Source organism: Stegostoma tigrinum, chromosome 32 (assembly GCF_030684315.1).
Source record: "Stegostoma tigrinum isolate sSteTig4 chromosome 32, sSteTig4.hap1, whole genome shotgun sequence".
NCBI classification, from domain to species: Eukaryota; Metazoa; Chordata; class Chondrichthyes; order Orectolobiformes; family Stegostomatidae; genus Stegostoma; species Stegostoma tigrinum.
Window position 1 is genome coordinate 7,629,618 of NC_081385.1, and position 15,704 is coordinate 7,645,321.

Sequence of the window (15,704 nt, forward strand, 5' to 3'; positions counted from 1 at the left end):
ATTCAACAAGTCTCATCAGGTAGGTCAGCTTTCCCTTCCATTTCATGTAAATATCAGAAATCTCAAATAAGATGATTTTCATCCGAACTGCCTTATCAGTATCTTACTGTTTGCATTCTAATCCCATTTTACCGAGACTCAGATGCATTTTGTTATCTGAATGTGAAGGCCATGGTATGAGTGATAGGAAATGATACATCAGCTACAATTTCCTTCAATTATCTGTATCAGATAAAAAGTAAACCCCTTAAAACCATTTTGTCATATTCAGCCATTGACAACTACAACAAGAAATTATGAAGTGCTTTGGTGGGACTTTACCTGGAATATCACATCCAGTTCTGTCCTTCTTACTTAAGGAATGATATGCTTACATTTAAACAGGTGCTGCAAAGTTTGGAAAGTGAAGTTGACATAAAGTTTAAATCATTAACTTATTGATGATAGAACAGACTTGAGAAGTTATGCGGCCTATTCCCATTCCAATTTCTTATGTTCTCTTGTCAACTCGGGTTTGATTATTCAACAAGAAATCTCTAAATATGAACTGATAACACAGTGAACCTCTCGAGGAAATAACGCTAAGAAAACTACCAGCCTACTTTAAAAACTCAAATCATTCACTAATGCCCTTCAAGAAAGTGAACTAACTTCTTGAAATCAGCATACAAGTAATTTCAGTGCCACATTGTATCATTGGCAGTTAGTATCCAGAGCTGCCAGCGCTACATGACTATCACCCAGCATCTGAAAGCAATGTTAAAAGTACACATAATGTACAGTCACAAACGATGAAATTTGTGAGTGTGGAGCTTGTTTAAAAATAGGTTAAAGATTTTGGACATGCAATTTTTTTCCCACAGATGTTATTTTTGTTACTTAATTTTTGGCCTGGATAGGCAAATTAATGATTTGTGATTTTACAAATACAGATGATTTACTGTAATTCTGCAAAATTAATCTTTGGAATCAACTACTGTGTGTTTCAGTTAGAATATTGGAATATTGGTACCTCACGACACAATTATGGTGGAGTATCAGATATTTCACAGCTCCAAGACACTCACAAAGCTCTCAGTCTATGTAGAGCTAAAGAAATTGACACAATTTTATGGTCATGAAAACATATGTTACATTATCTTGAAACTGTTTATTAAAGTAGTTTATTGGTGTCTATGAACTGCGAAAGAAATTGTGCATTGCGGTTTAACCAAACTTGTGCATTTTTTGGTTTATTGCTTATATCTAGGAAGTTCAGTGGGGTTTAAACAAAAGCTAACCCCTGAATTTACCTGAATATTTTGAGTTCTAATTTCTCCTCAGGCTTCTCCCAGATTTTGATGCTAAAAATAAAATCTGAAGAGCACACGAAGAAATATAGTGAGGACATAAAATCGCCACGAAGCCACTGTCTTTAAAACCATGAAGATGACCTCAGTGTGCATTTGACTGTCCTGAGGAATTTTGCCTGTGTGGAGAGTATGAAGGAAAAGCTAAGTTCTCCTTGACAAATGAAGAAAGATAAAGAAACTGAGTCCTAACATTGATCCAGCACTGTGTTTGTTTTGTAAATCTCGGCTCAAGTTATGGAGGGTGTTCTGGCTACAGAAGGAGTTCAATGAAGGTTTACCAGACTGATTCAGAGGATGGCAGAACTGGTATGGAAAGAGAATGGATTGAATAGGACTTCATTCACTGAAGTTTAGAAGAATGAGAAGGGATCTCAGAGAAACCTGTAAAATTCTAACTGGGCTAGACAAGTTAATTGTAGATAGGACATTCCGATGACCAGAGAACCCAGAAAGAGCAGTCACAGTTAAAAGATATGGGGTAGGCCATTTAGGACTGAAATGAGGAGAAATTTCTTCGCCCAGAGAGTGGAGAGCCTGTGGAATTCTCTGTCACAAAAAAAAACAGTTGAGGCCAGGACATTGAATGTCTTCAGGAAGGAGTCTGATATAGTTTTTAGGAATAAAGGGATCAAAGCCAATGAGAAGAAATTGAGAACAAGTTATAGAGCCATAGAGTCATAGAATCATAGAGATATACAGCTCAGAAACAAAGCCTTTGGCCTAACATATCCGTGCCAACTAGATATCCTATATAAATCTAGTCCCATTTGCCAGTATTTGGCCCATATCCCTCGAAAGCCTTCTTATTCATTTACCCTTTTAAATGTTGTAATTACTGAGTTGGATGATCAGGCATGATCATACTGAATGGCAGAAAAGTCTTGAAGTTCCTGCTCCAATTTTCTATGTTTCTATGGAATGAGTGAGAATGGGGGAGTAGGTAATTCTGTCAGACTGAAACTGATAAGCTAGACTTGTTGCAATGGAATGCAAGTTAATATTAAAGAAATAATTAGGCTTTCTGCATCGGTGTTCTGAGATTCAACTCCCAGTGCGAACTTATATTCAATAGGCAATTGGCATTAGTGAGTCAGGAACAGATGCCAGCATCTAAAATGGTTCATTTCCGATTCTCCAGTAATTGAAATTAGCAACTGAAAATTCAGCAAGGTGACTGGGATCACCAGTCAATTCATTTTTCCATCAAGTGAGGTTCTGGATTGTTATCACAATCCCAAACAATTTGGGCTGCAATTCAGTGGAGTATTGCACACCACAGGAACCGAGACACAGGCAAAATTACAAGTTCACTGCTGCAGACACAGCAAGAGCAGTAAGTTTCCATGTAGCAATGTCATGTCACCACAAAAGGAAGGCTTGCAATCATGCAGCCTCCTTTATGACATCAGGACATCACAAAGCACTTTACACCTAAGTAAGTGCTTTTGAGTTGATAATGCTGCTACCAGATTTTGGATACAAAATCTCATAAACAGCAATGTGACAGTGCCCAGATAATCTGTTTATGTGGTCTTCTTTGTGGGATAATTGGGATAAATAATGACCAGTTCACTGGACAGAAGTTCCCTGTTCTCCCTTAACTACTGCTTTCTAGATTCTGCAACCACCCATTTAACGTCAATACCTCAATAATACAGTGACTCAAAAAGAGCTCTTTTGGCACCATGGTAGTGTCCCTACCTCTGAAGCAGAGAGCCTGGATTCAAGTCCCATCTGCTCCAGAAATATATTGCTAAATGATTTGATTAGAAGATATCTACAGTATCTCAAAGAGTACAGCACTCCTTCACTCCTGCAATGGCGGTGTCTACTTATATTGTGTACTCTAGTCTCTACATTTTAACATGAACATTCAGTCCTCTTAGTCCACTAAACTACAACTATCACCAGACAAAGTCACATGAGTAACATCTCTCTATACATCTCACATTAAAAATAGTTGAGACATAACTGAGGCGAGAATTACTTTGAGTAATAAATATAGAATTGCACAGGAGGCTAATGAGAAAAATTGTACCATTGTCCTAAATGGCCTCAATACACAGTGATTTATCTGTTTCCTCAATCCCAGTTACTACATATTAATTTCTACATTATTTATTACCACCTCATGGACCTGAGGGACAGACTTTATATTAGAGCTTCTCACATTGTGGCTTCTTGACATTCTCCTCCAATGGCTTCACAAATAAGTCTTTCCAAACGACATTGAAGCAGAGCTTTAGAATCCCACACAATGCAATGTTGGACACAAGAGTTTTCTGCTTCCATTTCCCTGGCCAATAATTAATACTGGAGGCAGGACGACAAGGAGTGATGACAAAACATTGGTAAATGAATCAGCATCTTCTCCTCATGACATTTCAAATTGTGCAGCAACTCAGCAGATGAAGCCCCCTTTTGAGGTGTAATGTTGTGAAATGTCACATATGTTTACAATCAGGTTTCTTTTCCTGGGGCAGATGGCAATAAAGAATGATATTCATTTTCTGGCAGTCCATATCATGTGTTATTCAAAATACTTCTCTTTCAAATATGGGTATTTATACTACTTCTCAATACTATCCCTTCAATACGAATTTGGTTGGGTGTCCTTCGCTGACTGGATTTGTTACTTTGCTTTGTAGTTGTTTGGAAATAACGAGCTTAACTGAAGGAATTATACTTGTTCGCTTATGTTACCTTCATATTTAGTATTTGAAAACTCAAAGGGCATTCTCTAAGTAGTCAATGATTCATTCACAATGTAATCATCTCCATTGATTTCAAATTATTTTATGTTTCTAAATCTTACTTTAACTTTTCATAGGAGTTATACTTAGGTGTTTGCTCAGATCAGTTTAATTTAAATAGTGTAATTTCAATGTTAATCAATTATTAATAGGATGCTACATCCAGTGACAATCAAATTACTTTCAGAGTTTGTGTTAAAATGAGTGAATAAAAGTACCCAAAGTAAAGCAAAATACTGTGGATGTTGGAAATCTAAAACAAACTCAGAGAATGATGGAGGAATTCAACAGGTCTGGCAGCATTTGCAGAGAGAGAAACAGAGTTAATATTTCAGATCCAGTGTGACTCTTCTTCCGAACTCTGATTCTTGAGTTCTGAAGAGGAGTAATACTGGACTTGAAACATTAACGCTATTTCTCTTTCTGCAATGCTGCCAGACCTGCTGAGTTTCTCCAGCATTCTCTGAGTTTGTTTTGGATAAAAGTACCCTGTCGGTTCATGAGCAAATCATAGCACGGATCCAACAGGTTCAGGTCTAGATTTGTGAAGTATTATCTAAAGTTTGCCAGAGCATTAATTGAGAATTTATAGTTAGCTCTTCTGCTGGATGAAGGGACATCAGCCAGGATCATTTACTTGTCCAAGGGCTGGGAAAATTGCTGGAAAGATCTGCATTAGTTGCCAACTCTAAAATGCCCTGAACTGAGTAGTATAATGGGAAATTGCAGTGGGCAATATTACTGTGGGTCTGGAGTCTATATAGGCCAGACCAGTAGGGATGACAGGAACAAAAACAAAGTTGTTAGAAAAGCTCAGCCAGTCTGGCAGCATCTATGAAGGAAAAAACAGAGTTAATGTTTTGGGTCTGGATGACCCTTCCTCAAAACATTCCTTCCCTTAAGGAAGGAACAAATGGGTTTTTTGCAGCAATTGATGTTAGTTATCAATGATCACCATGACTGAAATTAGCTTACAAATCCAGATTCATAGGCCAACCAGCCCCGAAAGGAAAACTCAAAACAGCGTTGAACATTAGATGTGATTCTGTGATTGGGCAACATTTGTTAAATAATGTCAAATGCTGACAAATTGTGCTGACTACCAATATAGGATTATCAATCAGCCTCACAGTGTAGTGCATGTTAGAGCAATTGAAGATATATGTAATTTATAAATAGGGCGCTGCTCATTTCAGGGAGAAGCAATCGTGCACACACTGCACCCCTTTCAAATCAACAAATTAGGTGACAACCATTCACTGGTTCATTTCTTGGGGTAATGACTTGCCCAACTGCAGCAAACCTGCCTTGATTAAAATTTGAACAAATCTGGAAGTCAATCATCATCTCATTGGTGCATTCTCCATGGCCACAACTGAATTAATAAGAGTTCACTTGCCAATCAGCAATCTCCTCAGCTATGGTATTAATGTTGTTCTCTGTTTACGTCTGCATTTCTCATGAAATATCTGATGAGTGCAATCTCAATGAAATCTCAGTAGCAGGGCTACTTGGCAAGCAGGGACAGATACCCAGCTCAAGGATTGGATCTGCTGTATCTCGGAACTGCTTACTTGCTGTCTTAGCATCACTCCCTTTGTGACTACCTGCATGCTTACAGCATTCATGTATTGCCTCGCAAATTGCAGATTCACTGCCAAAGGAATGGAGAAGTCAAGGCTGGGATCTGGAAAGATAGGGTGGGGGCATTATGTGGGAGTTAAGGTAGAGGCATAGACAAGGACAGTGGAAGGTGGAATCCCATGTTGTGTGGGAGGCAGATGGGACAACATTGTTGGGCATGGTAGGCGAGATATTGGCAATGACCACCATGCTGACATCGACAGGGGGAGACTAGAGGAGCAGAGCGCACATAATTAATGTGATATCTCAGGGTTCAGGAGGCAAGGAAGACAGTTTAAGGCAAAGTTAAACGTGGCATGTCTTCATACAGAATCACAGAATCCCTACATTGTGGAGCAGGCAGTTTGGCCCATCAAGCCCACACCAGTCCTCTGAACAGCATCCTACCCAGCCCCACACCACCCCCCACCCAATGTACTTGTAACCCTGTATTTCCCATGGCTAATCCACCTAACCTGCTCATCTTTGGACTGTGAGAGGAAAATGCGGAGCACCTGGAGGAAACCCACATAGACACAGGGAGAAGATGCAAACTGCACACAGACAGTTGCCCAAGGCTGGAATTGAACCCACGTCCCCAGCACTGTGAGGCAGTAGTGCTAACCATGGAGCCACTGCACCACATGGAGGGCATGGGGAGAAATACACTACCAGGGTAGCCTGAAGAGGGATGGCATTTGGTGGAGGTGTTACCTGGCAACCAGGGGTAGCCCAGTGCTGTTGATGAGCTGTGAGCTACATTCCCTGTTACTGTTTAGACTGGAAGTGTGCGTGGAAAATGGCTGGGCCAACCCCCCAAGATGGACAGTGTCAGCGTCTCCTTGTGGGAGAGAGCTCAACTGCATTGGGCACACCAAGCCAGACTGAACCAGACTGACATACGGTTCCAGTCAATGAGGGCTGGGTGAAGCAGATCACTGTGGACAGTAAATATTCATTTGTCATCATGTCGGCCATTGGTTTGCATTCTGGAGGTGAACTTTTAACCTCTACTCATTGTATTAGTGCTCAGTTTTGCCGTCTGCAAAGAAAATTTCATCTTTGGAATCACTAGCCCTTATGTGTTGCTTCCGCAGGCAAAGACAAGTTGCAGGAGACCAGTGGGCACAGGGGACAGACTAGTGATGAATAGAGAGGGTCTTCAGATGGGTCATAGCTAAGGACAGGTAAACGGTATGGTCCGGTGGTTTAACAGTGATGAGGGTGGGAGAATCAGGCAGTATGTGTGAGGGAGAGTCAGCCATGTGACAAGAAAGCATGACTTTGTTGTTCAGAGATAGTAGGAACTGTCGATGCTGGAGTTGGTGATAACAAGGTATAGAGCTGGATGAACATAGCAGGCCAAGCAGCATCAGAGGAGCAGGAAAGTTAACATTTCAGGTCTGGACCCTTACTCAGAAATGGGGGAGGGGAAAGGGTCTCTGAAATAAATAGGGAGAGGGGGAGGTGATGGTAGAAGGTGGATAGAGGAGCAGATAGGTGGAGAGAAGACGGACAAGTCAAGGAGGCAGGGATGAAGCCAGTACAGATGAATGTAGGTAGGGAGTTGGGATGGGGGTTGGTCAGTGAGGATGGAGGGGCATGTGGGTGGGAGGGAAGACGGACAGGTCAAGGAGGTAGGGATAAGGCTTGATGGTAGGAAGTGGGGCTAGGGGTTGGTCAGTAAGGTGGGAGGAGCAGATGGGTGAGAGAAAAGATGGACAGGTCAAGGAGAGGAGTACAAGAGGGGCTGGTCTTGGGATGAGGTTGGGGTGGGGAGATTTTGAAGCCTGTAATGCCCACTTTGTTGCTGCCTTGCCATTACATCACCAGTAAGGGGGCAATAGTAGATTGCATAGCAGTTTTTTAAAGATGAGGTGGGTGCCAAGTGGTGTTGTTTTTCAGCAGAAGTCTCTTAAATGGTGAGTTGATCTGCGAGTGTGCCATAGTAAGATGGAGCTAGAATCAGATGAGAGCAACACCTTGAGTTGGGGACAGTAGTTAATGAGCTAATTTTGTTAGGGTGTTGCATGATATATCAATTGGCCCCCCTGCAAAAAACCCTTCAAAGTATGCAACGCAACCAGCATTTAGCCAACAATATGTAAGATTCAGCCCAATATAACCCTTTCTTGCAGGAGTTAAAAGGAGTTGCAGGGTGACACAGTAGTTAGCACTGCTGTCTCATAGCACAAGTAACCTGGGTTTGGCAAATGTCCATGTGGAGCTTACATATTTTCCCCGTGTCTGTGTGGGTTTCCTGCCACAGTCCAACAATATGCAGGCTAGGTTGATTGCCCCTGCTAAATTGTCCCATAGTGTCTAGCGATGTGCAGGACAAGTGGATTAGCCAAGGAAAACATGGGGTTACAGGGATAGGTGGGTGGGATGCTCTTCAAAGAGTCAGTGTGGACTTGATGGTCTTAAATGGCCTGCTTCCAAATGATAGGGATTCTATCATTAAAGATATGCTGCAAATACTAACAATGAGTTAGATGTAAATGTTGTTCTCTTTGAATTTTATAGTCATGAATTCAGTGATTAATTGGGCTATTTGCCACTGGACTCTGTAATATGCACCCTAGTTCAACTGGTTGCACTGATACCTCTGAATCAGAAGAGAGCAGATTCAAAGCTTATGCCAGAGACTTAAATACAAAATTCAACATTGTCAGTCAGTGCAGTACCGAGAAATATCAGTGGACCAACTTTCAGCTGAGATATTGAACCGAGACCCTGCTTAACCTGTCAGGTGGAACTAAGCATTCCTATGGAAATATCTGGAAAAGGAGTTGGGGAGTTGTTGCCACTGTTCTGACGTTACAAGAACAGATTCTCTGATTATGACCATGTCACTGATTGCGGGAGCTTCCTGTGCAAACTGGTTGTGTTTCCTAACTCACAGTAATAACATTAAGAAGTGTTCAATTAGCAGTAAAGCACTTTGCGATGCCCAATTGTCTTGAAAAACACTTTATAAATGCACATTATTCTCTTCTTTCTTCATTGTATGTTCAAACTTGGGATGGCAAGATCGTCTTCTGAGGAGAGATTAAGAGCACTGGCCCTGCATTCTCTTGAGTACAGAAGAATAAGAGGCAACAACCCTGAAACATGCAAAATGTTTACAGGATTCTTCAGGATAGATGTAGAAGGATGTTGCTCCCTGACTAGTGTGTCCCTAGAAGCAAAGCATCCAGTCACAGGATAAGGGGTAGGCTGTTTTGGGCAGAGATGTGGACCGATTTCTTCACTCACTGGGTTATGAATGTTTGAAATTCTGTAACCCATAGCTCAGTGCAGGATCAATCATTCATTACGTTCAAGGCAGGGATTGGCATATTTCTTAGTATTAAAGGCAAATGGAGATAATGCAGGAAAATGATGTTGAGGTAGAGCAGCAAACATGATCCACTTGAATGGTGGATCAATTTTGATAGGCCTACTTCTCTTCCCATTTCCAAAGGTGCCTGTATTGGTGAATGTTAACAGTCTCTACTTAGGTGACCCTCAGGCTCGACACATCACCAGCCATCTCTCTCTAATGAGAGAGCAGTCTGTGATCCTTTGGGACTGCAGAGGATATTTTCACTTCACTGTTAACAGAAGCATTACAAAATGCCTCAGGACAAATTCAGACCAGCTACAGAATAGATGTATTTGGAATGAAATGGAATGTTGGCCTTTACTTCAAAGGAAATGATGCCTATAATATGTAAGCATCTGAAGAAGAGTCACTGGACTCAAAATGTTAAGGCTGTTTTCTCTCCACTGCTCCTGCCTAGACTTGCTGAGTTTCTCCAGCAATTTATTTTTCTCTTATTGCCAATCTCCAGCATTTGCAGTTCTTTCTTTGACACTTGTCAGACTGCACCCAAAATACTTTGAGCAGTTTTGTCTCCTTTTCTAAGGAAAGATATATTGGCACTGGGGGAAGTCCAAAGAAGACATACCCTCTGATGCTAGGCATGGAGGGATTTTTCTTATGAGGAGAGGTTAAGTAGATTGGGCCTGAACTCATTGGAGTTTGGAAGAATGAGAGGTGAATGTTATAAAATATATAAGATTCTCAGTGGGTTTTGTATAGTAAATGTGAAAATATTGCTTCCCTTCTGGGAGAGTCTAGGCATAATCTCAGAGTAAAAGGTCATCCAGTAAGGACAGAAATGAGGAGGAATTTCTTCTCTGATGATTCCGTGGAATTCTTTATCACAAGGGGCTGTCAAGGCTGTGACATTAGGTATGTTCAAGTTTGAAATAGATTATTAATCAGTAAAAGGATCAGGCTTTGTGATGAAAAGGCAGGAAAGGGGAGTTGAAAATTATAAGATCAACAGTAGGATCGAGCAAAAATCCCCATCTTCTGATGTACTGGACAAGAACCTGGACTTTTCCAATTTTTAAAATACTCTACAAAACCCACAACTGAGGCTGCAGCAAGCACACAACAGAGGTATCAAAGTGGGGACTATTGTTCAGCTTGGAATTTCAATTTACATCTCGACTTTAAAAGGATATTCAACTGAAACAGACTCTGGCCCAAGACAGCTTTTATACCTCGGGCTACTCAGTACAGACAGTATAGGCCCTACAGTGATACTGGTCATTCAACTTCACTCAAAATCCATTCACACATACTCTTAACGATTGGAAAACCAATAAATTTCAGAAGGAAACTCCAGAAACACAATGGGCAAACTCCAGGTTTGAGGGGAGATAACGGGGCACATGGTCAGTATAACAGCAAGCCTCAATCGCACCAGAGGAGAGAGCTTTTCTCAACAATAAGGTTCCGCATGAACAGCTTCCTCACAGGCTTCCACCCCCAAGAAGCAGCTTCAGAACCGAGAACCACAGAAGCCGAACTGAGAACAAAGAATGAGGAAGCTAAACAAAAGATATCCAAGAGGGGGGTGCCAATTGGAGCTTCCCAAACAAGAGCTACCAGACACGAGCCCGTTGTGAACCAAGAGAAATGACAGCAAGATCCTCAGCAACCACGCATACTTCAAGTGATGAGCATAAACTCCCGAGAACCCAACATTCTGACCTAGCTAGCAAGGAGAGGAACGCAGGCACTGTCAGTGCATTAGGACCCCAAGGGTAGGAATCCCAATTAAAGAGTCTGAAATTGACCACTGTTGTTTTCTTTGTGTCATTAGGATAGCGTTCCAGTAATTTAGTTGATAGTGTACTTAAAGTACTACGGTTCTCCTGTATATTGATTGTATTAATTTCCTTGTTTACTGCATTTACCTATTTTCCTTGTATTATGCTTAGTTTTTTGTATTTAAATAAGCATATTCTTTTGCCCTGGGACATCTGTTTACTGCCTCTTCACTTCACATTCCCTAAGTAAGTCCAATGTCTAGAACCAGGGGCCTGGAAGTGGTTCAAACCATTTAAAAATCAGGAATTAACTGATTGCAAACCAGAACTCTACACAACCTTGAACTCATTGATTGGTGGAGCAGATTGAATGGGCTGAATGGCCTTTTTCTTCTCCTATATTTTATTGTCTTGTGGTCTATTCTGCTTCATCAGATCCTTTTAATCCTTAAGTCTGGCTGAGCACCCACTGTTGTTGATGGGTGACATTTATGGCATTTCTGCAGAAGACTGGTTAGTTGGACGAGGCTTATTTCTGATGAAGATCTGATCAATGGACTGTTATGTCATTAAAAGAGACAATAGGACTAATCGACAACAATAATGATAATGCCTCATGACTTTGTTGACACAATGTAATGAGAGACAAACCTGGGTCCACTGCACAGGAAGAAATTATTTAGCATAGGTTCCAAAAACAGTCCATTCTGGTTTTATCATTTCAGTAGCTTTGAATGAAAAAAAAGATTCAATTGTCTTTTTGAGAGAAAGGACCATTTTTTCCATGTGATTAAATATAATCACATTGCATTTTGAAAATGAACCTATTTTCCTCCCAAAATAAAATCATAACACTGGAGTGACTTCACTTCATCTGGTTACAGAGCTTTCTTTGTCCGCTAAATTGATTCTCCCGTTTCTATTCCAGGCCCAAGGGTGGATCTACACATCATCCATGGATCTTTTTGGCATGATTGGGTCCAATGAAACCTACGAAGGAAACTGGACTGGATCGATCAATGGCACAGAGGCCGAGCAAAAATATCAGTACAACTATTATGCCATGCTCCTGACTCTTCTCATCTTTGTGATTGTATTTGGAAATGTGCTGGTGTGCATAGCTGTATCCAGGGAAAAAGCCCTACAGACCACCACCAATTATCTGATTGTCAGTTTAGCGGTGGCAGACCTTCTTGTGGCCACTTTGGTCATGCCATGGGGTGTCTATGTGGAGGTAAGTTTCATGGTTTCTATCCAGTATTGTTTATTTTTATGCAGAGATGTAAAAGTGAGGTTTCTGCTAAAGTCCACCAAGAGGGTAGATCTTCTTGATTGATGGGGAGATATGCCCATCAGCTATGTCTACCAAAAAATCCTGAAAGTGCTAACTATGCTGCCTTACCTATCACTGATAAAGAAACTCATGACAGTGGGATTTGTTTCACAAATTTCCAATTTATTGACAGATGAGGTTTCTGGCCAGCTAATGAGACCAGCCCTAATGTTCCAGGTTCCCAATGTTTATGTGACTGCCTAGAATTTGCAGTGGAATGACAGGATAAATTCAGTGATGGTACAGCTCCGACATGGAATCCTGCCCCACAGAATGGTAAAATTATAAGGTAACATCATAAGACATAAGGGCACTCATGGTCCATTCAGCCCTGCTATTCAATAAGATTATGTCTGATCTGACTGCACCCTTAAGTCTGCTTTCCTGATGGTAGACTCCAAAACCATCAGCTACCTTATGGATGAAATATCTGCTAAATTTGTCCTTGAATATATTCAATGACTCAGACTCTTCTGCTTTCCAGGGAAGGAACTATTTATTTTCAGGTGTAGAAAATCTCTGCATTGACAATAAAGCATCGGCACAGAGCACTGGGTTGAGAAGAATGAGAGGAACTCTTATTGAATCATACAAGATTCTTTGTCGACTTAACAGGGTGGATGTGGAAAGATTGTTTCCCCTTGTGGGAGTGTGTAGGACCGGAGGATTTTGTCTCAGAGTAAGGGGTTGCCCATTTAGGACAGAGATGAAGATTTCCTTCACTCGAATGAAGGTGAATCTATGAAATTCTTTACTGCTGAGAGCTGTAGAGGTTGGTATGTTATGTGTAGATTCAAGGCTGATATGGACAGATTTTTAATCTTTAAGGGAAACAAGGATCATAGGGACAAAGCAGGTAAGTGGAGTTGAAAATGATCAGATCAGCCGCAGTCTTATTGAATGGAAGAGCAGACTCAATGGGCTGAATGGTCTACTTATGCTTCTATGTCTTATGGCATCACTGAATTTATCCTTGTGGCAAAGGTATGCCATTTTAACCTTGGCTGCTGCAAAGGAGATCATTATCAGTTAATGCGAGGGAAAACAAATACAAGAGTATATTGGCAATGCTGCAGTTATACAGGGCACTGGTCAGACCACACCAGATGTGCTGCGTACAGATTTAGACCATAAGACCATAAGACATAGGAGTGGAAGTAAGGCCATTCGGCCCATCAAGTCCACTCCCCCATTTAAATCATGGCTGATGGGCATTTCAACACCACTTCCCTGCACTCTCCCTTGATTCCTTTTGAGATCAAGAATTTGTCGATCTCTGCCTTGAAGGCATTCAACGTCCCGGCCTCCACTGCACTCTGTGGCAATGAATTCCACAAGCCCACCACTCTCTGGCTGAAGAAATGTCGTCTGATTTCCGTTTTAAATTTACTTCCTCTAATTTTAAGGCTGTGCCCACGGGTCCTAGTCTCCCCACCTAACAGAAACAACTTCCTAGCGCCCACCCCTTTTAGTCTCTCCATTATAGGAACAATGTAAATACATTGGGAGCAGTTCAGAGGATGTTTTATATCCAAAACCTGGAAGAGGTGGATTGTCTAATCAGGAAAGGTTGGAAAGACTAGGCTCTATTTGCTGGCATTTGGAAGATTAGAAGTGATCTAAGAGACAAAAGTATCAATAAAAGTGCCTTTGAGGCACACAAAACTCTCCACTTTTCTTACTGTAATGGATATCCCAATTCTCTTAACCACCACAGGTTCCTGTTTATGGAATCTTACTGCACAGAAAGAGGCCTTTTGGCCCATGTCATCAATGCCATCTCCATTGAAAAAGCTCTCACCAAGTATTCTCACTCCCCTGTACTTTCCTCATTGCCCTGAAGATGTTTCCCTTCAAAGTATCTAACCATTTTGAAAGCAACTATCAAATCTACCTCATGCATTCAGGGATTGCCTTCCTTATCACAACTCATTGAATTCACCATCCTCATTCAGGTGACATGGTGGTATGGTGGCTCAGTGGTTAGCACTGCTACCTCACACCACCAAGGTCCCAAGTTCAATTCCACCATCAGGCAACCACCTATGGAGTTTGCACATTCACCCCATGTCTGCATGGCTTTGTTCCAGGTGCTTCAGATTCCTCCGACAGTCCAAAGATTTGCACGTTATGTGGGTTGGTCATGGTAGAAAATGTGAGTGTGCAGGGATTGGGTGGGACGCTCTTCAGAAAGTTGCTGCAGACTCAATGGGCCAAATGGCCTCTTCCTGCACCATAGGGATCTTATCAAAGAAATTCACCTTATATGCCACTTTTTTATTTCAGCAATTGTGCCAGCAACCCGGGTTCAATTCCTGCCTCAGGCGACTGTGTGGAGCTTGCACATTCTCCCATGTCTATGTGGGTTTTCTCCAGGCGCTCCGGTTCCTTCCCACAGTCCAAAGATGTGCTTAGGTCAACTGGCCAAGACAAATTGCCCATAGTGTTCAAGAGTGTGTGGATTAGGTAGGCTATAGGGGGATGGGTCTGAGTGGGATGCTCTGAGGTTCGGTGTGGACTTGTTGGGCTGAATGGCCTGTTTCCACACTGTAGGTGTTCTATGAATTGTATTAAATCTGTGCCAATTTAACAACAATCAACTTCCATCCCTCCTGTTTAAAATCCCAATGTAATATTTTGATGATGTTTAGAAAAATCTTTACGAAGCATGTATTGACAAAGTGAGATGAAGGGGAACGAATGCAGGTTCAGGTAGAGCGTTAGTACTGGAATGGGCTAATTGGACTCCCCCAGCTGTTTTCTGTGATACTGATGGTGAGACATTTTTGGGCAGATCTGTTTATGGCTCTCAAAAGATACACCAGGCAAATAAAAGAGCCAGAAAGATTTTCACAAAGTTGCACTCAAATTGGTCGGGATAACAGAGTTAAAGAAAGAAAGAACGACTTATTTATTTTGCGCTTTTCATGGCCTTATGTTGTCCCAAAGCACTTTACAGCCAATGAAGTACTTTTGATGTATTGTCACTATTGTAAAGTAGAAAACCATGAAGAAGATGATCTGAGATAACTTCATTGAAAGAGGAGGAACCATAAAAACTCACTAATGCACAAAGGCTGAATCTCTACCTCATCAAGAGGCAAAATGCAATGGTTTTCTTTTACAGCTTAATAAATGCTTTCACAATGTTCTGAGAGGCAGTATTTGTAAAATATACAGCTAACGACAGAGTATGTTTGTCTTAATGATACTTGTTCAACCCAGCAAACTCTGCAGTGATAAATCACCAACAGTCACTCTTAATATAGATAGATAGTTTCCTTCAAGCATCCCATATAGTTAAGAATGATACTACATCTTGAAGATTTCAAAGGTTGTTAACTTAGCAAATGAGGCATAATATTCACCCAAGAAGTATAACCAGCACACTATGGATGCAACCTTTTCAGGATTGCAATTTGGATTTAAACCATGGGTGGAATGTTACAAGGGGCTGAATGATGTGGAGTATGCCTAGATTTGTGGAGCAATCAAACAAAAGGTTCAGCGAGGCCTATTCTGACATTTGGATTA

General features: G+C 41.3%; 1 protein-coding gene across 2 annotated transcripts in view; it reads left to right on the forward strand.

Moving 5' to 3' along the window:
• LOC125466827 (D(2) dopamine receptor B-like) overlaps positions 1–15,704 on the forward strand; it is a 131,120-nt gene that overhangs the window by 78,621 nt on the left and 36,795 nt on the right. For both annotated transcript variants that reach the window (XM_048561903.2, XM_048561902.2), the window contains exon 2: positions 11,766–12,071. In XM_048561903.2, coding sequence (XP_048417860.1) covers positions 11,793–12,071 — 279 coding nt within the window. In that variant the 5' untranslated portion in view covers positions 11,766–11,792. The remainder of the gene's footprint in view (positions 1–11,765; positions 12,072–15,704) is intronic.